General features: G+C 43.7%; 1 protein-coding gene across 1 annotated transcript in view; it reads left to right on the top strand.

Moving 5' to 3' along the window:
- Positions 1–23,956, top strand: part of BCAS1 (brain enriched myelin associated protein 1) — a 109,699-nt gene that overhangs the window by 16,918 nt on the left and 68,825 nt on the right. The window contains exon 4 of the mRNA XM_014787328.2: positions 18,397–18,968. Coding sequence (XP_014642814.2) covers positions 18,397–18,968 — 572 coding nt within the window. The remainder of the gene's footprint in view (positions 1–18,396; positions 18,969–23,956) is intronic.

A 23,956-nucleotide genomic window follows, 5' to 3' on the forward strand; every position in this document is an offset into this window, starting at 1 on the left:
GAACTTTGCGGGATGATGGAGGGCTTTTATATCTTGACTCTGGTGGTGGTTATATGAGTGTATATATTTGTCTAAACTCACTGAGGGCCAGCCCCGATGGCCTAGTGATTAAGTTCCGCACATTCCGCTTAGGCTGCCCGGGGTTCAGTTCCCAGGTGTGGACCCACACCACTCGTCTGTCAGTGCCCATGCTGTGGTGGAGTGCTCACACACACAAAAAGAGGAAGATTGGCTGTGGATGTTAGTTCAGGGTGAATCTTCCTCAGCAAAAAAAAAAAAAAAAAAAAACCCACCCATCAAATTGTACTATTAAAGTTAGCGAATTTTATTGTATGTAAACCATACCTCAATCAGATAAATCTGATTTTAAAACACTATCAAGGTGCAATGAAGTCTTAAAAAATCAGCATGGTTGGGGGCCAGCCCCATGGCCTACTGGTTAAGTTCAGTGTGCTCCACTTCAGCAGCCTGGGTTCATTTTCTGGGCATGGACCTACACCACTTGTTGGCGGCCACGCTGTGGCGGTGACACACATACAAAACATAGAGGAAGATTGGCACAGATGTTAGTGCAGGGAGAATCTTCCTCAGCAAAAAAAAAGAGAAAAGAAAAAATCTGCATTGTCAAAGCAACTCACATCAACTAAAGACAGAACAAAATTAAACCTAATAACGGATATTTTCTATTAAAAAAAGATAATTTGCTATTTTAGAAGGGCGTACTTTACTCAGCCAGTTCCATTGTTCCATTTGAACTCAAGGGGGAGGAAAGCGAGGTGCTGGGAAGGTGTTTTGCGGAGAGGTGGCGTCTCTTAGCTCCTTGTCATACTGTGCACAGCCCAGGAGAGGGAGCCCTCGGGAGACGGTCACCTGACCCTCCACTTCCCCTCCACACACGGGATGTGTGAATTGATTGCCTCTCCTTGAATCAGACAATCTTTGCGGTAGACCGGCCTCACAGCTTAGCACATCGGCCCTCCTGTTGAATGCAGGCATCTCCTGAGTGTTTTGCACACACAGACTTGGGCGAATGGTGAAGGAGAAACCAAATCGCCTATGGCTCTGAGACCAGGCAGCTACAAGGAACAGAACATTCAGCCCCCCACGCCCACCTCCAGGCCGGAACGAACTCATCATCCTAGAAAGAGACTGGCTCTTCCCTGTAGTGGGACGTTAGCCATGAGATGGCACACCTCTGTTAATGTTCAACCATCACTCTTCCGACCTCTAAGATACGATAATGACGGCCGCTGCTCACCTTTTTCACCCAAAACCTAAAGGAGAAGGTCAAAGCTAACCCCGGAGATTCTGGGAAGGAAATACCCCAAAAGGCTTTTAAACACCTCCGCAATATAATTGTTTTCTAGTTTATTTTTTTAAAAGAGCCCTACGGAGATATAGGGCAAGTATTAGCAAAACCAAACTCTGTGACAGCGTAGATAATGCTGCGATGATTTAATTAACATTTTCCTCTTCGATAACAAAAACACGATTAAAAAGGCACATTTGCTGTTGAGGAAGATGGGAGCCACCTTCTCACTAAGATCTAGGCGAGGGGCGGGGCCGGAGGGGAGGGCGGGGCCAGTGGGGCGGGGCCAGTGGGGCGGGGCCAGCGGGGAGGGCGGGGTGTGGATACCTGGAGCAAAGAAAGGGAGGTGAGCCATGGAGATGACAGCTGACCTCACAGGTGGCTTCCAGAACGAAGAGCTAAGATTAAGAACCAAGCCCAATGCCAGGTACACAGGAAGCACTCAGGAGCTGTATCTACTGTGTTACTAGAAGGGAAAGATGTTTCACAAGAGGCTGCTTCCTGCTCAGCATGGGTGTGGTGTAGAAGTTGCCTAAAAAAGGAGGCGGCGGTGGGGGAGGGAGAGGGGAAGGAAGCAGACCAAGAGGAGCCATGAGCCCCTCACTGAGAGGATTTATCTCCGGGAGGTGGAAAACCAACAGGGTTCCCTCCCCCGCCCCCGTGGCTTCCTCTTTTCAGGAGAAATGTGCAACAATTGTTTTCCCTGTGTGCGTTCTGAATGTTCCCTAAACCTCCACTTTCCCATCTGTGCAGTGGAACCGTGGGAGCTCTCTCTTACCCATTTTAATCCAAAGCTGGGAGTGAGGGTGAAAGTTGACTCTACAGATTCGGGAAAGGAACTGTCTGGAAAAACTTTTAAATGCCCTGGAACAGTGTTCCTCAACCTATTTTTTAAATCATCACTCCCTCCAAGAGCCACAGTTTTTCTAATAAATCCTCGTGAGATTGTAATATCACAGATATGCTGCATATCTGTTTATGTACTATATGTATATCTATGCTCTCTATATAAAAAGAATAAGTTTTTTTCATCCTCTCCCCAGAACCATCTTTTGCCCGCCTTTGGGGCAAAATTGCCCTTGTTGAGAATGCATGCACTAAGAAATGTAGTTTATTGGGGGCAGCCCGGAGGCATAGCAGTTAAGTGCGTGCTCCGCTTCAGCGGCCCGGGGTTCGCAGGTTCGGATCCCGGGTGCACACCAACACACCGCTTGTCAAGTCCTGCTGTGGCAGCGTCCCATATAAAGTGGAGGAAGATGGGCACGGATGTTGGCCCAGGGCCAGTCTTCCTCAGCAAAAAGAGGAGGATTGGCAGCAGATGTTAGGTCAGGGCTAATCTTCCTCACAAAAAGAAAGAAAGAGAGAAAGAAATGTAGTTTATTTATTTATTAGGCCACAGAGTATAGTATCTAAGAGTCTGTGGTACACAGAATAATGCCCCCCTCCCAGATGTCCACATCCTAATCTCCAGAACCTTTGAATATGTTCCCTTACATGCAAAAGCAGATGTGATTGAATTAAGAATCTTGAGATGGGGAGATGATCCTGGATTATCCAGGTGGGCCCAATGGAATCACAAGGGCCCTTATAAGAGGGAGGCCAGAGGGTCAGAATTAGAGAAGGAGATATGATGATGGGAGAAGATGTCACAGAGAGACTTAAAGATGCTACACTGCTGGCCTTGAAGATGGAGGAAGGGGCCACGAGCCAAGGAAGGCAGGTGGCTTCTAGAAGCTGTAAAGAGCAAGGAAGCAGATTCTCCCCTAACGCTTCTAGGATTTGATCCATTTTTGGCTTCTGACTTACAGAACTGTAAGATTATATCTTTGTGTTGTTTTAAGGCACGAAAATTGTGATTTGGTACAGCAGCAATAGGAAACTCATATGAGCGCATTCAAGCTTCAGAGGCTAACACACCTGGGCTTAGGTCCCCACTCTGCCACTCACTAGCTATGTAACCTTGGCAAGGAATTGTACACTCAGAGACTCATCTGTAAAGTAGGAACAATAATAATATTCATTTTATAGAGGAGCTCTAAGAACAGTGGCTGGCACAGGGTAAGTGTGACGAAATAAAGGAGGCAGGAAAACTACAAGCAGAGTCTACTGTCCTGTGTGTCACTTACCACTGGCTTTCCCTGTCACATTTCCTGACCAGATTTTCCCACCTGTGTATTTATGCCTAAAACCTCACAGATCTTGGGGGAAATAAAAATGCCTCATTTTTCTCCTTCTTTGATTCCTTTGTATCAAATTTATCACATTAGTTTCCTCTTGAAAAAAAAATTGTTCAGTCCTCGCTGCTAATGGATGGCAGAGACTAAGGCATGATTCATCTGCCAGAACAAATCATTTTTCAGAAACAGAAGACTGTCTCTGTTTCACCTGGATAAGATGTTTCTAAAAAATTGATATCTTCCGTTTTTGTTCCTAGTCAGTTGTTCCTAAAAAGAAGAATTGCCTAATTTTGTTTTTTTTAACAAGAAATAAGTGGAATCCTTTTATTGGATTGAAAATTCTTACTTGAGCAAAGTGCGCCTGCTGATGCTGTAAAACAGTGAATGAGAATAGAAGCATTTTCCAGTAGCGAAGCTTGGGCAAAGTGTAATAGGAGACCCAATGCCAAAAATCATGGCTCCCTGACATGGTGAAAATGTGGGGCCAACATCACTGTTCGGGAAAGGAGCAAATATATGTGTCCTTGTAGCATCCACTCTTCCCCCCACTCGGCCTGCTTTTTCAATCTGTTCCCCCGACTCAAATAAAAGTCCTCAGAACAGAGCATGTGCCTTCCTTTGTTGTTGCAATAATCCCAGAGTTTAGCACACGCTCTGAGATACAAGGGCTTGGAAATGGTTGATGAATAAATGAATGGTGGCACATCAGACCCGTGGCAGCAGAGGAGCAAGAAAATGAGGCTGAAGAGAAAGTTCTAGATCCTGATGTGTCAGCTGCAAGTAATACAACCCTAAGTAAATATCACTTTTAATTACAGTCACGCACGGCATAATGACGTTTAGGTCAACAACAGACAGCATATACGATGGTGGTCCCATAAGGTTAGTACCATCTAGCTTAGGTGTGTAGTAGGCTGTACCATCTGGGTTTGTGTAAGTACGCTCTGTGATGTTCCCATAACGACAAAATTGCCTAACAACGCATTTCTCAGAGTGTGTCCCCGTAGTTAAGCAACACCTGACTGTATAACCAGACACCTGGGGGTGGGCAATTCCAAGTTTGGAGCAGCAGCTCAAGAGCATCATCAAGACACCAACTAAGTGTGCCAGTGATGTCACTGCTGCTCACAAGATGGCTGCCACAGACCCAACATCACATCCTCATAGGGTGGGATCCAAAAGCAGGAAGGGAAAGGCCAAGATTTGCCACCATTTTTTTCTCCTTTTATTAGGAAAGAAAGGAAGATCTTTCCCGGAAGCCCCTGCCCCAAGTAGGCATCCTCTTCCATGTCGTTGGCCAGAACTCGGTCACGTGGCCACCACTAGCTGCATGGGATGCTGGGAAGTCAAGCATCAGTCTAGGCAGCAAGCAAAGAACATGGGATGGGAGTGGATTGGCTGCTGGACAGGCAATCAGCAGTGTCTGCCAGCGTTGATTTCAAAAAGTTATGATTGAGCAACCAACAGGAGCACATATCTTTACTCAGGCCTTTCAACAGACATTACAGGGATCTAGCTCATCTCCTAAACACTCTTCTCTCTCCTCCCATCATCTTGCGGTATATATCTCACTCAATAAGCTCCTTCTCTTCAACTGTGCACCTTGAAACTCTGCTAGACACACTATCCACGCAGGCACTCCCCTTCCCCTTCCCTACAGTGCACTGCATGGCCTCTCTGCGTAAGGCAGTGATGCAGAATTCTGAGAACTGGCTCTTCCGGATGGCCCAACAGCTCCTTGCTCCTCTGCCCTCCTTGGAAGCATGCAAGAGTCCCTAAGAAATCTAATCCTTCTCGACCTCTTAGTGCTTTTTCTCACCAAAAATTCTAGTGGGGAATTCTGTTGGATACATTATCTTGCCTGTTACACTGTTGTGGTAGACGGTCTCCAGACATGCATCCCTGCCCCCCAATCATCCATGCCTCCCGGTATTCACTGACACCCCTGTGTAGTCCTCTCCTTGGATTCTGGGCTGGCCCCGTATAACCAATAATATGTAGTGGAAGGAATGACACATGGCTTCCAAGTCTAAGCCTTCAGAAGCCTTGCAGCCTCTGCCTTCGTCTCTTGCAACACTAGCGCTGGGGGAAGCTAGCTACCATGTCAGAAGCCCAACCACTCTGAGCCTGCCATGCTGGGAGGGAGCCCGAACTCCCTCATGTCATGTGAAGAAGCCATGGGGCAAGAAAGAGAGAAATGGCCAGCGAGTCCCCACATGTGCCAGCCATCCCAGCCCAGGACAAATCCCTGGGCGGCACTAACAGGCAAATCCCTCCAGTTCAACTGGTATATTTTTAATTCACTGTTGTGTAACAGCTATGACGTATTTTAAGGTGTGGATGGATGTACCATGACTCACTCAGCCACTACCCTGATGTTGGGCATTCTTTTTTTTCCCCCCTCTGTTTTTCTCCAATCTAAACAATGTTGCAATAAACATTCTTATACATATTTTATATCCTTTGCATTTGAGATAGTGTCTTCAGGAGGGAAGCTGTATAATATAGCAGCTAGAGCAAGTGCTTTTGGACAAACCACTTGAGTTTGAGGCCTTGCCCCACCTCTTAGCAGCTGAGTGAGCTTAGACAAGGGACTTGACTCCTTGACTTCATGGTGTTATGAAGAGAAAATAAGATAATGCTTGCAAATCCCTTCACTTGGTACCTGAAACAATAAACGATGGCCATTATAACTATGTCGACTCCTGAAAGTAGGGGTTCCCAGTCTTGAATACAAGTTAGAATCACCCAGGGAATTTTTAAAATCTGGACACCCAGGCCCCCACCCCAGAATAATTAAATCAGAGGCTCTGGGGGCTAGGGCCCAGACATAAGCCTTTTGCAAGCCTTTTATGTCCCTGAACATAAGTGTTTTTAACACGCCTAATGTTCAGCCAACGTTGAAAACCATTTGGAATGCACTCAAATAGGAAATTCTTTATTTACATTTTTCAAAAATAAAACATTGGTATTTCTGTTTTAAATTCTTTGAGGACTTTTTTGTCCCTACCACGGCTGATACTCTGGGCACAACTCTTTGTTCCAGGCTTCCTACAGTCTTGTTTCGTTCACTTTCACACAGCTGCTGCTGAGTAACACACGAGCTGCTCTTCGCCTCTCTGGCCTGAGAAGAAAAGCAGACAGCACACTCAGCTCTAAAGACAGAAACAGAGACACGGTTTCGGGAGCATGAGCGATACTAACCTGTCCCCCTGTTGAAGCGGAGACCAAGAGAGCCAGGGAGAGACCAAGAGAAAACATGAAAAACAGGGAAAAGAGAAAGAGTATTGACCTGTGACAACTGCGTGTTACCTCGTTTCTCTTTCCCAGGGGGCATTTTAACGGGATCTTCAAACGAAATAAACACTTACCTCCACAGTTCTCGTCCTAGAGTAGACATTTTTTTAATGCCTACTTTCCACATTCTTTTACAAAACCAGGAAGAATTTGCCAACACTTGTCAGCTAACAAAAACAAAAATAATAAATCAGTGAGACCAAAGAAATGGTAAGGGGCTACCTAAATTTCTGGAAGTTTAATAATGAAGGCAACATATTAGTGGGTGAGATCTGATATGGGCAAAGCATAACCCAAAGACCAAGTATTTCTGGGAATGAGAGCAGGAAAACATAAGCAGAGTCCGGCTCCATTAGTAGGTACAAAGCTGTGATGTGTCACAGTGATTCTCAGGGTGGTCCCCAGACCAGCAGCATCCCGTCACGGGATCCCGTTAGACCTGCAGATTCTGGGGTCCCAGCTCAGACCTGAATCAGAAATGCCAGTGGTGGGGCCCTGCCATCTGTTCTCACAAGCCCTCCAGGAGATTCTGACGCTCCCTCAGTTGTGAGGACCACTGCATCTGAGAACTGGCAGGAGGTTCTGGGAGATGTGGAGGTTGCAGAGAACTGGAACTCTCCCTGTCTAGAAGCCTCAGCTCAGCTCAGCTCCAGGCATGGCTGCCCTACGGGAATCCCTAAGCCAACAATAAGATATTTCAATGAAAGCCCAATTTTAGGATTTTCAAGTGAAATTTCCCAATTCGAAAACGTCTAAACACTCCACTGGCCAAACACCTTGCAGGCCACATCAGCTGATCTCACAGTTGCCAATCTCTGATATTATAAATTTTTCCCCTGACTTCGCATCTCTCAACAACGATACCTGTTTTTTATCATCATCATTGCCATCAAGTTATCACAGCTTGAAACAATTAAACATTTAAACCCTATAGCCAACTCTAAGTGTGCTTGCTTGGCGTCTGGGCTCACCAGGCATCCTGCCCTTGATAAGGTGCTCCCATGTATGTTTCCCACAGGGATGGACCACGTGAGTGGGAGGTCACCAGTGGCTAGTCCCCTTTGAAGCCCTATTGCCTCATCTTAAACCAATAAGTTGCCCGTGTGGTTAATTCAGGAGTCCCCTTTAAAATGACCTCTGAGGGGTTCATCAACTCTAGGTGACTTAAAAAGTTCGAGTTTCTGAGTTTGCTGTGCAGAGGGTCAGACTCTGGAATATGGAGATACTCCCAAGGTCATGCCACTCACTGTAGGATGCAGGGCCCACCTGGCCTGGCAAACCCCTCCGATCAGAGCTGCACACTCATTAGTTACACAGCCTGCCACTGCTACTGGGCCAGCCCCAGGCAACATGGGAAACAGGCCCAATGTCCCTTCAGTAGCCTTAAATCTCACCACTCGTTTCTAGACTTCTCCTTTCCCTTTATTTTTTCTTTTCATTATTTGTGCATTTTAAGTGACATGGGGTGGGGTGAGGCTTAGTACATATCCATAGTAAATGCTCACTACAGTATGTATAACGAGGTTGGGCAGGGAAAACGTCCCCTCTCTGACTCTGACTGCTCCCCACCTCCTTCCCCAAATTTCCTTCCTCAGAGGCAAGAACTCCACAGTTTCTTGTAGCCAGAGGTATCCCAAGAGGTAAAGAGCTAAATCCTCCGCTCTACCTCTCAACATTTTCAAAAAACAAATGGGAATGTACTATACATACAGTTAGACATGGCTTTTTTTCACGTACTATATGTCTTGGGGACTGTTAATGCCCACTGTTAATTGTGTGGACATCCAATAATTGATTTAACCAGGCCCCTATTGGTTAGCGGTTAGGTCATTTCTAGTCTTTTGCCACAATAACAGTAGTCCAGCAAATAGTGTATCTGTTATACGTATCTTTGTGTCTCTGTGCAATTATATTTATAGGGCAACATTCTAGAAGTAGAAATTAGAGCTCTCAGAGTTTGTGAATTTTTAAATATTGATATATATTACCAAATTATCCTCCAAAGAGACTGCCAAATTGCACTCCCAGCGACTATATATGCAGCTGTTCTTTTTCACACTCTTCCCACTGCAGGTTACTGAATGTCGACCTTTTTGCTAATTTGGAAGATGGAAAGCTGAGTCTCATTGTAATTTTAGTTTGCTTGTGTTTTACCATTCATGAGGTTGAACATCTTTTCGTATGTTTACAAGCCAGCTGTACAGTAGTTTCCCCTTACTGACAGTTTCGCTTTCCGCGGTTCAGTTAAATGGAAAATTCCAGAAATAAACAGTTCATAAGTTTTAAATTGCGTGCCATTCTGAGTAGCGTGATGAAATCTCCCGTGGTCCCACTCAGTCCCTCTGGGGCCGTGAATCGTTCCTTTGTCCAGTGGATCCACGCTGTAGACGAGTGGATCCCAGCTGCCCGTTAGTCACTTAGTAACCGTCCTGGGTATCAGATCGACTGTCATGGTACCACAGTGCTTGTGTTCAGGGAACCGTTATTTTACTTCATAATAGCCCCAAAGTGCAAGAGTAGTGATGCTGACAATTCAGATATGCCAAAGAGAAGCCGTAAAGTACTTCCTTTAAATGTAAAGGTGAAAGTTCTCGACTTAATAAGGAAAGAAAAAAATCATATGCTGAGGTTGCTAAGATCTACGGTAACTTTTAGTATATGTCGTTATAATTGTTCTATTTTATTATTAGTTATTGTTGTTAATCTCTTACTGTGCCTAATTTCTTAATTAAACTTTATTCTTTTTATGTACATATAGGAAAGAACACAGTGTATATAGGATTGGTACTGTCGTGGTTTCAGGCATCCCCTGGGGGTCTTAGAGCGTATCCCCACAGATAAGGGGGGATGACTGAACTTCTTTTCTATAAATTGTTTGCTCATGTGTGGTCTTCATCCCCCCCCCGCACTGTGTTGATTTTTTTTTATAGAATGTCTTCATTTCCAAAATTGAGATATAATTCACATTCCATAAAATTCCTCCTATTAAAGTGTGGATTTTCCCCTGAGCCCCTTGTCTCATACCACTTCCTGGCTAGCTACTCTCAGTGCCCCAGGGTCCCGAGCTAATAATTGTCACTCTTTAGCAGTGTTTTATGTGGCATGAATTCTACCTACTCCCACTCGCCACCTCTGAAGCTTACTCCTGGTCCCTAACAGCTGGGGGCACTAATAGCATAACATATGACCTCCCCCGGTAATTTTTTTTTTTTTATGAGGAAGATCAGCCCTGAGCTAACATCCATGCCAATCCTCCTCTTTTTGCTGAGGAAGACTGGCCCTGGGCTAATATCCGTGCCCATCTTCCTATACTTGATGTGGGACGCCACCACAGCATGGCTTGACAAGCGGTGCATCAGTGCGTGCCTTGGATCCGAACCAGGCCACCAGCAGCAGAGCACGCGCACTTAACCGCTATGCCACCGGGCCAGCCCCTCCCCTGGTAAGTTTTTACCATTTAAAAGGTGTTTAAGGGCCCGGCCCGGTGGCATAGTGGTTAAGTTCGAACGCTCCGCTTCAGCGGCCCGGGGTTCGCAGGTTCAGATCCCAGGCACGGACCTACGCACTGCTTGTCAAGCCATGCTGTGGCAGGTGTCCCACATATAAATTAGAGGAAGATGGGCACGGATGTCAGCCCAGAGCCAATCTTCCTCAGCAAAAAGAGGAGGATTGGCAACAAATGTTAGCTCAGGGCTAATCTTCCTCACCAAAAAAAAAAGAGTGCTTAATATTGCATATCTGATCAGTGTTCTTGCTGCTTCACATCCCCGCCCTTGGGGGTGGGAGAGAGACAGGGTGGGAGAGACACTCTGTCACATTGCTGCCGGAAATATGAATCTCTAGAGCCTTTTTTGGGAAAGTAATCTGGCAGTGTCCATCTTTAAAAATTAAATGCACATTGATTTGGGTGCAGCAATTCTACATCTGTGCCTCTGGTCTATAGAAATAAAGCACTAGTTTAGGATTCAGCATTGTTTGTAATGGAAATGGCAAAAAACAATTTGGAGACTATCAGAATGTTCACTGATGAGGCAATGGCTTAAATATCTTTTGGTATATCCACACTAAGGAATATTATGCAGCTATTAAGAAAGATAAGATAGATTTGGATATATTGACCAGAAAGGAAAACTGTGGTTGCCTTAGTCCATTCAGGCTTCTCTAAAAAAATACCATAGATTGGGGGCTTAAACAACAACCATTTATTTCTCAGTTCTGGAGGCTGAGAAGTCCAAGATCAAGGTGCGGACAGATGCGTTGTCTGATAAGGGCCCTCTTCCCGGTTCATAGATGGCCGTCTTTTCACTTGTCCTCGTGTGGTAGAAGGGGCAAGAGAGCTCTCTGGGGCCTCCTGTATAGGGGCACAATCCCATTCATGGGACTCCACTCTCATGACCTAATCACCTCCCAGAGGCCCCACCTCCGAACACCATCACAGTGGGGGTTAGGATTTTAATGTACAAATCTGGGGGGACACAAACATTCAACCCATAACAATGATATATAAAAACAATCAAAAGCTATATCGAATATGATCCAATTTTTATAAAAACCAACAAGGACAAATACAAGCTCCGTACGTGCATCCAGAATACTTATGTGTGTTTGTGTGAACGTGGACCGAGTTTGATGAGTCATGCTGGGTTGCAGATATTAGTTATATTGCAATGAGGATGGAGAGTAGAGTCAGGGAAAGATAAGTGTTTAGAGATTAATTGTTTTGGGTAGTAAACATATGTTAAATGTGTATTATTATCAAATTGAGAAAAAAACACAAAATCAAACATCTAACGTGCCTTTGAGTGACAATATTTGCTCGTGTTGGAGCCAAGGCTGGTTTTGCATTTGAATTATCTTTGTATGTTCCAGATTTTTGTAGGCATATGAATGATAGGAAGTATGTGGGTAAAGAGGAGAGTGGAAATCGTGATTATCACCAGCACAGTGTTGCCCCCCAGGGGCTGACAATTGCTGCTGACTTCACAGGATGCCTTCCAGAGAGCACGGGGTGAGCAGTCGCCTTTTGCCCACATAACATTCGAACCCTGCATTTTCATCACTAAATGTTCAGACATGTTGTATCAAGCTGATCGTCGAGAATTCTTCTCGCATGCACCCAAACCCATTCCTTTCTTTTATTTGTGCTAGAATTTCTTAGCGGAGACATCCTGACTTTTTACTATTGAGATGGAAAGCGTGAAATCTGATCGTTCCGTGAAATTTTCAAATCTAACGTCTTCCTTCAAGCCCTAAGTATCTGCCATGTGAATCCTTATTTCAAGACCTTTAAAACAACAAATGCATTTGCACAACACAGACAGCCACAGTTGTTTGAAGTGTCATTTGACTCCTGCAGCATGACCACAAAAGGGTCACTTCTGCAAAACATTTTGAGGTCTTCCTCAGTTTTCCCAAGGGCCTATCGTAATCCTTTGATATTCGAATACAATTCTCTTTTGAAGAACTTACTTTGTCATCATCCACTTTCTCTTCTATTTTCCCTTCTTTTTTGGTAAACTGTTTTGACTGCCAGATCCTCATCCAACAATAGCCATTTTTGTGATCTCAGCAATTACTTTACTTGACTCTACAAACTCCCGCATCTTTTGCAAGATTTGCGGTTTCCCTTCGCAATTAGTGCACATTGTATTTCCACTTTGTTTATGCTTTATCCTGACTGATCAGGATATGGACACATAGGACAGCGTTGCATAGCAAGGGATGTTTGAGTGGGGAATAACTTTCCTATGTGGACACTTCGTTTATGAATAAAATTATGATGACAGTTTCTGTTTCCCTCTTTAACCTTAAGAACTAGGAGGATTTGGTTAAGGAATTCCTAGAAGAAAAGAACTCGGTCTCTGCCACCACCGTTATCACAAGGGCAGCTACTCTTGCTGCTGTTGCGATCGTGGTCGCTGAGAGCTTGCCGTGCCCCAGGCTCAGTGCCCGCTGAGTTACCCTCACTTCATCCTACCATAGGCCAAGCACGGCTGGAGGCACTGGGGACGCAGCGGTAATCAAAACAGACGAGTCTCTGTCTACTTGGGGCTTACATTCTAGTGGGGAAAAAGCAAGTAAATGATGAATGAATGAGATCATGTCAGAGACCAAGGAATGCTCTGCAGAACCCAAATGGGGGTGAGTGGGAGAGGTTACTTCAGAGAGAGTGGTCAAGGATGGCCTGACCTGAGGCCTGAATAACGAGGTAGCCACGGGGAGATCTCAGGGCATGCCTTCCCAGGTGGAAAGAACCACTGGTGCCAAGGACTTCAGGTGGGAACAAGGCTGGCCTGTCGAGAGGTGAGCAGAAGAACACGGGGAAGAGCCGAGGTTCTAGTGGGCGTGGCCCGGGGTAAAGTTTGAACTTGATTTTAATTGTGGTGAGGCCCTCTTTGGATAGTTTTATGCAGATGAATGACATGATCTGATCTTTATTTCTTTAAAAAAAATCACATACCAATGTTTCCCAGATGTGAGAAAACACAGGATTTTTTTCTCTTGTGCATAGTTTTTTTTTTTGAAAATCCACTAATTCTATCAACCCAACTTTGTCTGCTTCGTTCATCGTTCCTCTCTCGCTCTCTTCTGTTCTTGCTTCTACTACAACGTGTTGTTAAGAGTTTGAGCTTTGGAATCAGGCAAACGTGGGTTCAAATCCTGACTCCACCACTAGTGAGCAGGATGACGTTAGAAAAGTGACCTTCCTTTTCAGAGCCTCAGTTTCCCCACCTGTAAAATGGGAGTGACGATAGTACCTAGCTTACAGATTTGTAATACGTAAATAAAATGCTTCTTGTTACCTACAGCATTTACCATAATGCCCAGCGTATGGGAAACGTTCAGTGAATGTTAGCTGTTACCAAGTGAAAATATTAGCTTTGGCACATGAAAAAAAACAAAACAAAAGATAATCCTTCCTCAGAAGTTCTGGATATTGTAATACAATCTGCATGTGTGTATGTGTATGTTTTTAAAATATATATTAGAACTCTGACAAAGCAGCTTGTTTCGACTAAGAATATTTGGTGCTTGGAAAATGATAAGCATTCCTGAAACTTCTCTGGCCCAGTTTCTTAGGTTTCTGAAGATAAATTAATTTATATCATTACTATTTTACAAAGTCTTTTCAGAGAACTCAAGTTTATAGGTTAAAGCATTGGAATAATTACTTTCCTTATGATTTATACTTAGGAATATAAAATAGTAATTGTGGTAATAATGCATAAATATAAGAAAAACAACTAACATTTATTGAATATCCACCACATACCAGCCTGCGTCAAGCATCTTGTAGGAAATATTTCATTTGACCCTCACAATCACCCTTTGAAGAAGGCACTGTTATCGTCTTGCCCATTTTATAAGAAAATTGAGCCATAGAGATATAAAGTAACTTGCCCAGGTCACATATTTAATATTTTAGGGTTAAACCCAGGTCCCTCTGATCCACAATCTAAGTTGTTCACAATTACACTAAGACGCCACTGGAAATAATTCTCAATCACATGTCTAGATAAAAGGACTTTCTTTAAAAAAAAAACCACACACAATACAAAATATCTTTTCTGCGCTAAGGAGATCAAAATTTTCAACTCTTCTAAATATTTGGGAGCTGCCATTTGCATTCTTACTTGATTTCTTTTTATCTTCTTTAAACTCTTACTTTTTTTCTTGGAAAGTAAACTCTCTTTGGTTTGTCATCTGTTTGTCTGCTTTGTGAGAAAACTTTTTATTGAAACCAGATTCAAGATGGGCTACTAAGATTTTTCATAGGAACTGAAAGCTTAGTTCCAGTCATCTAGAAGGAACTTTTGATTTTTTCCATAATAATGTGAGGAAGGCACGTAAACGATCTCCATCCTTGTAAGAATGTGAAACCTATAACTCCAATGGGTTTTCTTGCTACTCATCCATACAGATTGGATTTGTGTGTGTGTGTTTAAGTTAATGTTTTAGAACATATTTTATTTGTTTTTAATGTTTATCTATGGTCTCAAATGACTGTAATCTCTTTCCCCAAGTGGATTTTTTTTCCTTCACTTTTACTGAGAAGATAAAGTGTCGGTGGATGTTTTTTATTTCTATCCAGCTCCTTATAACTCACTTCCTCTCATTTCATTCTCTGTACCCTCCTTCCTCCCATACTAAATGCCTCCTAGACAGACTTGAAGAGCCTGAAGACAACTTCTCAAGGAGAGGATTGATTGCTACTAATTGACAAGTGAAATAGGTACTGACCAATTCCCTGAAATTCTCTTCAAGTCACTGAGTATGCACTTAATTTAAACTAGTATAAGTGAAAAGAAAATTTGTTGGCCATGTAATGGAAAGTCCAACTTCAGGCACAGCTGGATCCAGGTGTCCAAATGCTATCATTGGGCATCTGCTCCCTGGATCTCTTGGCTCTGCTTTCCTCTCTGTTGGTTCTCAGGCAAGTACCCCTTAGTGAGATGGCCAAGGCCACCAGCTTCAGATGTACCCCCTACTGGTTTGTCAACCCAAGCACAAAGTGTACAACTCTATTCTAATAGGTTCAGCAAAAGTCACATGATTTATTTTTATTAGTCTAGCTTAGGTCATGTGCCCACTTAGGAGGTGAGTATTTTAGCAAGGGAAATATAAGCTTCATGTGATGGATTTGGGTATTCACTCGCCCAAGTTTGGGGAGCAGAGCTTCATTGTCATGGAACATCCCATCTAAAATTCCTAGTTCTTACAAGTTATCAAAAACACTTCACGCATTCTGACATCGAGACTATGGTTTGCATCTGCTGTAATCTTTAAAAGCGTTAAAGTCTGGTCTTATAGATACTTGGATATAAGTAAATTATCCTTTATCAAAGCAATATGTTGGCACTTTTTAAAAAGTCTGTCCATGAGAAGATTCTTTTCAGAGACTTTTTCTCTGGCTGTGACACTCTTACTCACCACTAGCTCCTTTGGTCCCCAGCCAGAGAGTAAGGAAGAGAGGAAAAGACTGAAAGAGATCAGCTGATGCTCTTGGCGTTTTGAAAAGCCCTTCCTTGTTTTGAATCAGAGTCTCTCCCTTTCTGTCGTCTGTTTCCTCTTCTCCTGGCTTGGACCATCCCCACAATTCATTTACATTCACTCTGACGCTTTAGCTGCCTCACTGGCTTGCTTGGCACCCTGGCAAATCAGCCATCACTCCCTTCTTCCCACTCTTTCCCCCCACTGCCCTCCCCGAGTGTGATATTTACCGCAATAAGGAACTCCTGGGCCACAGAAAAAAGGTGAGTAAGACCTAGAAGATATAGCCACTGTTCACATAGGGGGAGTTCCTTGAGTCTGAGTTTATGAGGAACCCTACTGCTTGTCACTGGCCTCCTGAACCATCTCCTCTCTGCTCCTCAATGCTTAATGAGACCACCATTCTGCACAGGAATCCAGCTCTCTCGCTCTCCTTTTCTGTTTGTTCCTGACTCTAGACACTGGGAGATACTAGAGCTTGGCAAAAATGATTGCTAATGGCTGTATGTGTGTGTGTATTTGTCACTACATATTAATGAGCAATACAAGCAGACCAAAAGAAACCTCTGTTCTCCCCTTTCTCTTTCTCTCTGTCTCCCCGCAAACAGATATTAAGAAGTGGCCGGCTGCAAAAGTATAAAGCAAAAGGCGATGTTGGCAAAAGCATGGGAGAAATCTTAAAAATAATCACACAGGGGCCAGCTCAGTGGTGTAGTGGTTAATTTCGCGTGCTCCGCTTTGGCGGCCAGGATTGGCTGGTTCGGATCCTGGGCATGGACCTACACACCACTCATCAAGCCGTGCTGTGGCGGCGTCCCACATACAAAATAGAGGAAGATGGGCACAGATGTTAGCTCGGGGCCAATCTGCCTCACCAAAGAGAGGAAGATTGGCAATGGATGTTAGCTTAGGACCACTCTTCCTCACCACAAAAATAAATAAATAAAATAATCACAGTATCTGTCAATGATGTAGCACCTACTATGGAAAAGGCAGTGTGCCAGATCCTTGGTGTGAGTTTTCTCCTTTAAACACAACAACCCTGCAAGGGAGCTACTATTATTCCCATTTTACATCTGAGGAAATTCAAAGGTTTTTATTGACTGCCCAGGGTCACACAGCATATCGTGGAGAATCTTGATCTTTAACTGTGATTCCAAAATTTGTGGTGTATCTTTTTTCCTGAATATTGCACTGCTTTATCAAAGGGACCTAGACAAGAAGGCAGTTCAATTAGGTGAATGCAGAGGTCAAAATAGAAACATGTGGATGCTGGAAGCCGTGCCCCTCCCTGCAGGAGGCAGAACCAGCATCCACACGCACAGCCTTGGACAGCTAACCCCACACCTCTGACTCCGTGCGGGCCTGAGGTCTAATCTGCCTTCTTGTGGGCACATCTGCTCCTCCAGCCTTCAAAAGGGAAACTCTCTGAGGATTACATTTTTAAATCTTTCAGGATTCTCAACAGCCTATGCTAACATAGGTCTTATGGTAAGACAGAGAGAACACAAACTTAGGAGTCAGATTTCTGCCCAGAACCAGGCTCTGCGACTTACCAGCTTCCTGGGCTGCCAGGAAGGTGGCTCAGCCTCTCTGGCTGTCAGTTTTCTCACTCATGAATGATTATAATAGCTAACGTTCATGACTTTTATCAAGCACTTCTATATACCAGGCAGTATCTGTGTGCTTTAAGAATATTAACTCATGTTATCTCATCACAAAATTATGAGGTAGGGGCTGGCCCCGTGGCTTAGCGGTTAAGTGCGTGTGCTCCACTGCTGGCAGCCCAGGTTCGGATCCCGGGCGTGCACCGACGCACCGCTTCTCCGGCCATGCTGAGGCCATGTCCCACATACAGCAACTAGAAGGATGTGCAGCTATGACATACAACTATCTACTGGGGCATTGGGGGAAAAATAAATAAACAAATTTTAAAAAAATTTAAAAAAAAAATATGAGGTAGGTCCTGCTATTTGCCTGATTTTACCAGAAAATTGAGGCACGGAAAAATTAAGTAACTCAGATTCAAATAAGCACTTTAGCCCAGTGTTTCTAAACCTGAGTGATTTTGCCCCCTGGGGGACATGTGGCAATGTCTAGAGACGTTTTTGGTTGTCACAACTTGGGGATATTATTGGCATCCAGTGGGTAGAGGCCAGGGATGCTGCTAAGCACCCTACAGTGCACAGGCTGGACCTGCATGACAAAGACTGATCAGGCCTCAGATGTCAGGAGAGATGAGGTTAAGAAACTTGGTTCTAGCTCCAGAGCCCAAGGTGTTAGCCGCTCTACTGCCTCCCAGCTGAAATCATGACACTTTGCTTCTCACAGGAGTCCTGCAAAAATAAAAAAAGGTAATTAACGTGAGTATCCCTCCTACAGCATCTGTGTGTGCTTCCCAGTAACCGGCTTTCCTCCTCACTAGCCTTCCATTCCTGTCTCCCAGGAAGAGCGGGGTCAGAAGACAGCTAGATAAATAACCTCTGCCTTGCAGAGCGGCCGGAGAACAACAGAGCCCAGTTTGCATTATGGCCTTTGTATATTAAAACGTTCAGAGTCCATTATCAATCCTCGAATTTCCTCACTGGGTAGAATAACTGCTGTTTATGTTTGTGTTTACAGTCGATTTGGGAATAAGTGTCAAGGAGGAGAATGCGGCCACTTCTTCCCCCGAGACAATGGAGATAAGCGCTGTTGCGGATGCCAGCGGGAAGAATCTTGGGAAAGAAGCCAAACCCGAGGCCCCAGCTGCTAAATCTCGTTTTTTCTTGACACTCTCTCGGCCGGTACCAGGACGTACCGCAGACCAAGCCACAGATTCATCCACCGGATCAGTGAAGCTCGATGTCAGCTCCAATAAAGCTCTAGGGAACAAAGGGCCGAGTGAGAGCATGGCACTTCCCGTAGCAGCTGCATCGGGGCACGACCCAGATAAAGCCCCGGGGCAGACCCCGGCCGCACACCAAGGCCTCTCTGCAGAGTGGGGACCAGCGCCTCTCCCTCCTGAGTCAGGGGGACCAGCCCCCTCCAAGCCCAAGGACGCCAGCTTTTTTGACAAGCTCTTCAAACTGGACAAGGGACGGGAAAAGGCACCAGTTGACAGCCAACAGGAAGCCAAGAGCGCAGAGCATCAGGACCCGGCCGACGAAACTCCTGGATTATCGAGGCAGTCCGATGATGTGCCTCCGGAGAGCGTAAGTCCTGAAAAGGACAGTGCATTTTGTTCTTAACGCAAGCTCAGGGGGGCACAGATGGGCTAAGAGGATGGCACATGTGTTCTCTACAATCACCGAGGGGCCCTGACAAGGTATCAAGCCGTCGACCCCTCTAGAACAAATAGCACATTGTAGCGTAGTGCCTCTCCATGTTTCTGTGGGCAGAAACATCTGTTTGAAGAACAATAACACTGTGGCATCTGTTTTATGTAAAAGAAAAGAAGAGGTGAGTTACATACAGATGAATTCGTCCTTCCATTTATCAAAGGCACACGCAGACAGGTTGCATTTATGATCAATGGAGTCTGGAGGGAAAGGAATTCGCAGAATAAAAATGGTTCCTAAAAGACTTAAATACCCTGCCTGGTCTCAGTAGCATTTTTCACATGCAGTGTGTTTATAGGCTTTTGTTGGAACACATTTCATTTCTTATTTTTAATAGTCCAGATTGATCTTTAATTATCTTTTGCACCAAAGTGCGGGTTTAAATAAAGAGCTTTTACAGCTCTGGGTAGACTCTTGTATGTACTAATTATTTTCCAACAAGCTGGAGTAATAACTTTGTAAAACCTAGATTTTTTTTTTTAAGGAGGGATCCTTAAAAAGGAGGGATCCTTTGCTCTTTCCTGAGCAAAGAAAGGCAGTGCTCTTTGATCTTAAAAAGAACATTTGCCTTTAACCTTGAGAGAGTCTGTTTGTATTTGGAGAGAGAAAAGAACTCTTTTAATGAAGAAGGAAATAAAACTTGATACATTGTATTTTAAAGCACTTGTTTCCTTAGTTAATGGGCTTTTAAATAACAGTATTTTTCAAAAGTTGGGAATAAAGTAAAGTATCTCTCCTTGAGGTTAGAACCGGGAGAAAATTAGATGGGCCCAGTTTTTTATTACATTGTTGTGTATCATGGCTGTCAATATACTTGTGTTAATAACAGCTAACTGCACTGCCAAGTTGCTATAATAACCCTGGCTGTCATTTATTGAGCACTTACGATATACCAGGCTGTGTTCTAGGCACTGTACATATATTATTTTCCTTAAGGAAAATGAGTATCACAGTAATCTGTGGTTTTAGTGCATCCAGGGTGGTGTAAAGAATTATATTGTAAATATTAGACACGAGCTGAAAATTCTGGACAGTTAAAATTGGGAAAAGATGATAAGGTTCATGTGTTTAGGCTCTTACTATCACCGTTCTTACTGTTTCTATAAATTTTTACTCCAAGAACTGATTTTCAAATTTTCTTTCAAAAGTTTAGAAAATTGCCCTTCAAATGCCCCCTTCCCCAAGTGCACCAGTTCAGGAGTCAATCAAATAGCTTTCTGTATAATTCAAAGTAGGTCTTCAAATGCATCCAGGCATCAGATCTTTACTGAGTGTGACACTGTCAGGCAGAGGTGGGGCACGGCCACAGTGGTGGACAGGACAGAGTCCCTGTCCTCAGGGAGGTTGTGGTCCAGCGAGAGAAGAGGTACAAAAAACCCACAGTTGTTATGCAGGGTGCCAAGTGTTCTGCTGGGGGAGGCCGAGTGTTGGAGAGGATGCCCAGATACGAAGAGAAGTAGCCTAGGTGGCCCAGGGAACATTCCATCAAATATATGAATCTGGAGCAAGAAAGTTACTTGTCTTGGGGCTATAAACTGGTCATCAATATTCATGAATATTTGAGAAACTATTTACTACTTTACTCTGAATGGGGAAACCCTTGTTGAGTTCTCATTATTGGTCTTGGGCTCCTAAAGCCGTGGTGAGGTTGTGAGCTTTTGAATAGTCACATGTTTCGTTTACATGGCCATCCAAAGCCAACCCATTGCCTGAGTTAGAAAAAGATTGTTATTTATGGGAAGAGAATGAAGGACTGTGCCTTACCCATCTTTGGGCGGATGTTCAGTGACTCCTCCAAACCCCCATCTTAATTAAGGAAACCCGTTCAGCATCTGATAACCGACTCTTGAACTTATTTAACCATAAAACCCCAAGGCAGTCAATCAATTCCTAGTCTAAGAAAAGTTTTAGAGTTGTGCTTTGTCAACTCAGCTCCCTTTATTGAAGACTCGTAGAGACAACTCAATTTGAGTGGAATGAGTTCTGAAATGGAATTTGATTCAGAAGATGAGGGCTCGTGTTGGGAACATGGCAGATATCTAATATAGTCAAGCCCATGGGTGATGTGTTGAAGTTGTAGTAACCTCTCAGAAGACCCAAAAACTGTGAGTTATCTTCCTTTCAGAGTAAGTTAGCTCCCTTAGATTCACCAATGAAATTTGCGTCTGTTTTTGTTACACTACAAATTTCCGTTTTTTTGTTGGTAGTATCATTGGAATTTAAAATATTGAGTTCCCACTCTGCACTATATGCACGTAAAACATGGAAAAATTATGAAATAGCTATTCATTTCTCTTTCAATCTGTGAACTTGTGGATATTCAAATACACATATCTGCAAAGATTTTTAGCAAAAACAGCCTTCTGGTTGTTAAGGTTTCTCATCTGATCCCTAGCTGCATAGTCCGTACTTGGAGGGGAAAAATCGATCGTTCTCTAAGTGTAGTGAGAGAATCCAGCCCTCAGAAAGTAACACGAATTAAACTTCTCAATCAATGGCTTTCTTGGTGGGAGTACCACATTGTTCGTAAATGGCTGTCAATGTATTGATTCAGAATTCATAGGGTAAATTATGCCTGGGCTCAGCTGTGTCAGCTGTCCCTCCCATCCACCCACACAAACCTTTCCCCCCAGTTTCTCTGCATGCTTCTTACTGGATTGGAATTCCAACCACAAACCCACAGAGCTGTGAATTGGGAGAAAGATGCCACCATTTCATTCTGGGGGAAACACACAAATCTTCTGTGTTTTCAGAATGACAATCTTATTTTTGTGCCTTATAAAACTACATTCAGAGCATAGCATAATTAAAACAAGGCCAGAATTCATGAACAAATGAAGCATTTACTACATAGGCCAAAGAAAAGATAAATTATATGCCTGAAAGGTTTCACTGAGCTGTGATTCACACAAACCAACGTGTTGGCAGGGTTGAGATTTTTTTTTTTAATTTTTCTCTCCCCCCAACAACTGAACCAGAGCTATAACATACGCATTTAAGAGAGTCACTGAAAAAAAATGTCATACAATGAAAAGTTGACCTTTATCGGTTAAAAAAAACAATTTCTGTTGTCAACTGGTACTTCCAGAAGTGTCTTTGTGTTGGGGCTACAGGGAGATGCTTAAAGGGTTGCCAAGCAGATTCATAAGATTTAAACAGGAATGTTCCTTATCTTGTAAAAGTTTAAGTAAATTCTGCCATTGTTATTTAAATGCCAACCTTGTACAAGGCATTTGGAAGATAAATCATGGACCTAGTCCTTCATAGATCATAAACTAGAAGAGACAGTTTTTTTAAGGGAAAGTGTGATAAATGCATTGATCCTAAAATTCATTCAGGCTACTGATAGGAAGAAAAATATTCAGTGTTTTTGCTTCTTCCTCTCCGCTTCTCTCTTGAGCAAACTCCATTCAGGGTTTTGTCCTCCAGAAAAACTGCTCTTGTCCAAGTTGCTGTGATGGCGCACCTCCCCCACCCCTCACCGCAGCTGCCAAGTCGGATGCAGCTCAGCCCTTATCCTGCGGGACTTGCCGGTCGCGTCTGAGACAGCGGCCGCCCCTTACTTCTGGAAACATCATCCACACTTGGTTTCCAGGTCCTCCCACCATCCTGGATGCTATTCATTAATCTCCTTTGCTGGATGTCACCCTCTGAATGCTGGAGTTCTCCAGAGTTCAGTTCTTAGACATCTTCTCTAACTACACTTACTTCCTTGGAAATCTTCCCCAGTCCCAAGAGTTTAAATATAGCCATCTGCTGACAACTCCCAAATTTATGTCTCTAGCCTAGATCTACCCCTGAAGTCCAGACTTAAATAACCAGCTGCCTCTTCCTCATGTCTACTTGAATTTCTGCATCTCCTTTGGAATGTTCCCTGAGCACCTCAGCCTCAAAATGACCAAAACGGAACTCTTTATTCACACATAACAACAACAACAACAACAACAACAACAAAATGCCTATGTTGAATCCACAGGCTTGCCCATCTCAGTTAATGGCAACTCCATCCTGCCACTGCTATTTAGTGGTGGATTGGAATTAAAGAACTGAGACCTCCAGCATCCTTTTCCAGCATTGCAGTCAAATAGCCTAAGTTTCAACTCTGCTCCTGTCACCTACTGGCTGTGTGACCTTTGGCAAGTTACTTAACCTCTCTGAGCCTCAGTTTCTTCACCTGTAAAATGAGGATGCTAACAGTATGGAGCACATTTTCACATTATTCATATTTGTGAAAATTAAATGAGATAATCCATGTAAAGTACTTACCACAGAAATATTGCATTTTGAGAAAAAGAGAATTTAGCTATTTTTAGTGTCATGGTTTTTCTCCCTATTACTCCACATTTTATAGTCTTTGTACCCTTCCCTTCCGTAGTCCTCAACCAACACCCACAGAATAACACAATTGAATCCAATTTGAAAGCTGCATAACCAAAGGCATAAGTCCTAATTTGGGTTAAAAAAAAAAGAAAAGGTGGAGGAGATGTAAAATTATTCTGGAAACAATAGAATTTAGATGCCCGTGCCCACAAGCCCCAGTTTCTTAGCCTGACACTCAAGGGTCTCTACAGCCTTTCCTCTGCCTATTTTTCCAACTGCATTTTCGGCTCTTCCCTTAGTTAATCTGGTCAGCATATGACCTGTGCAGACTCCATCCACTTCCCAGTGTCCTCTCTGCCTGTATCTCTTTCTCTCTGTTTATCAAAAATTTACTTCACCTTCAAGTGCCAAGTTCTCCGTGAAGCTGACCAGATGTCCCCGCTCCTGCGGGTTTCTGATGACATGAATCACTCTCAGATTGTTTTTTTGTACACTGTATGTTAAGTCAAATTCTGTGATAAAATCGCTTTGAAGGAATCATC

Source organism: Ceratotherium simum, chromosome 21 (assembly GCF_057802395.1).
Source record: "Ceratotherium simum simum isolate JZ-2026a chromosome 21, ASM5780239v1, whole genome shotgun sequence".
NCBI lineage: Eukaryota > Metazoa > Chordata > Mammalia > Perissodactyla > Rhinocerotidae > Ceratotherium > Ceratotherium simum.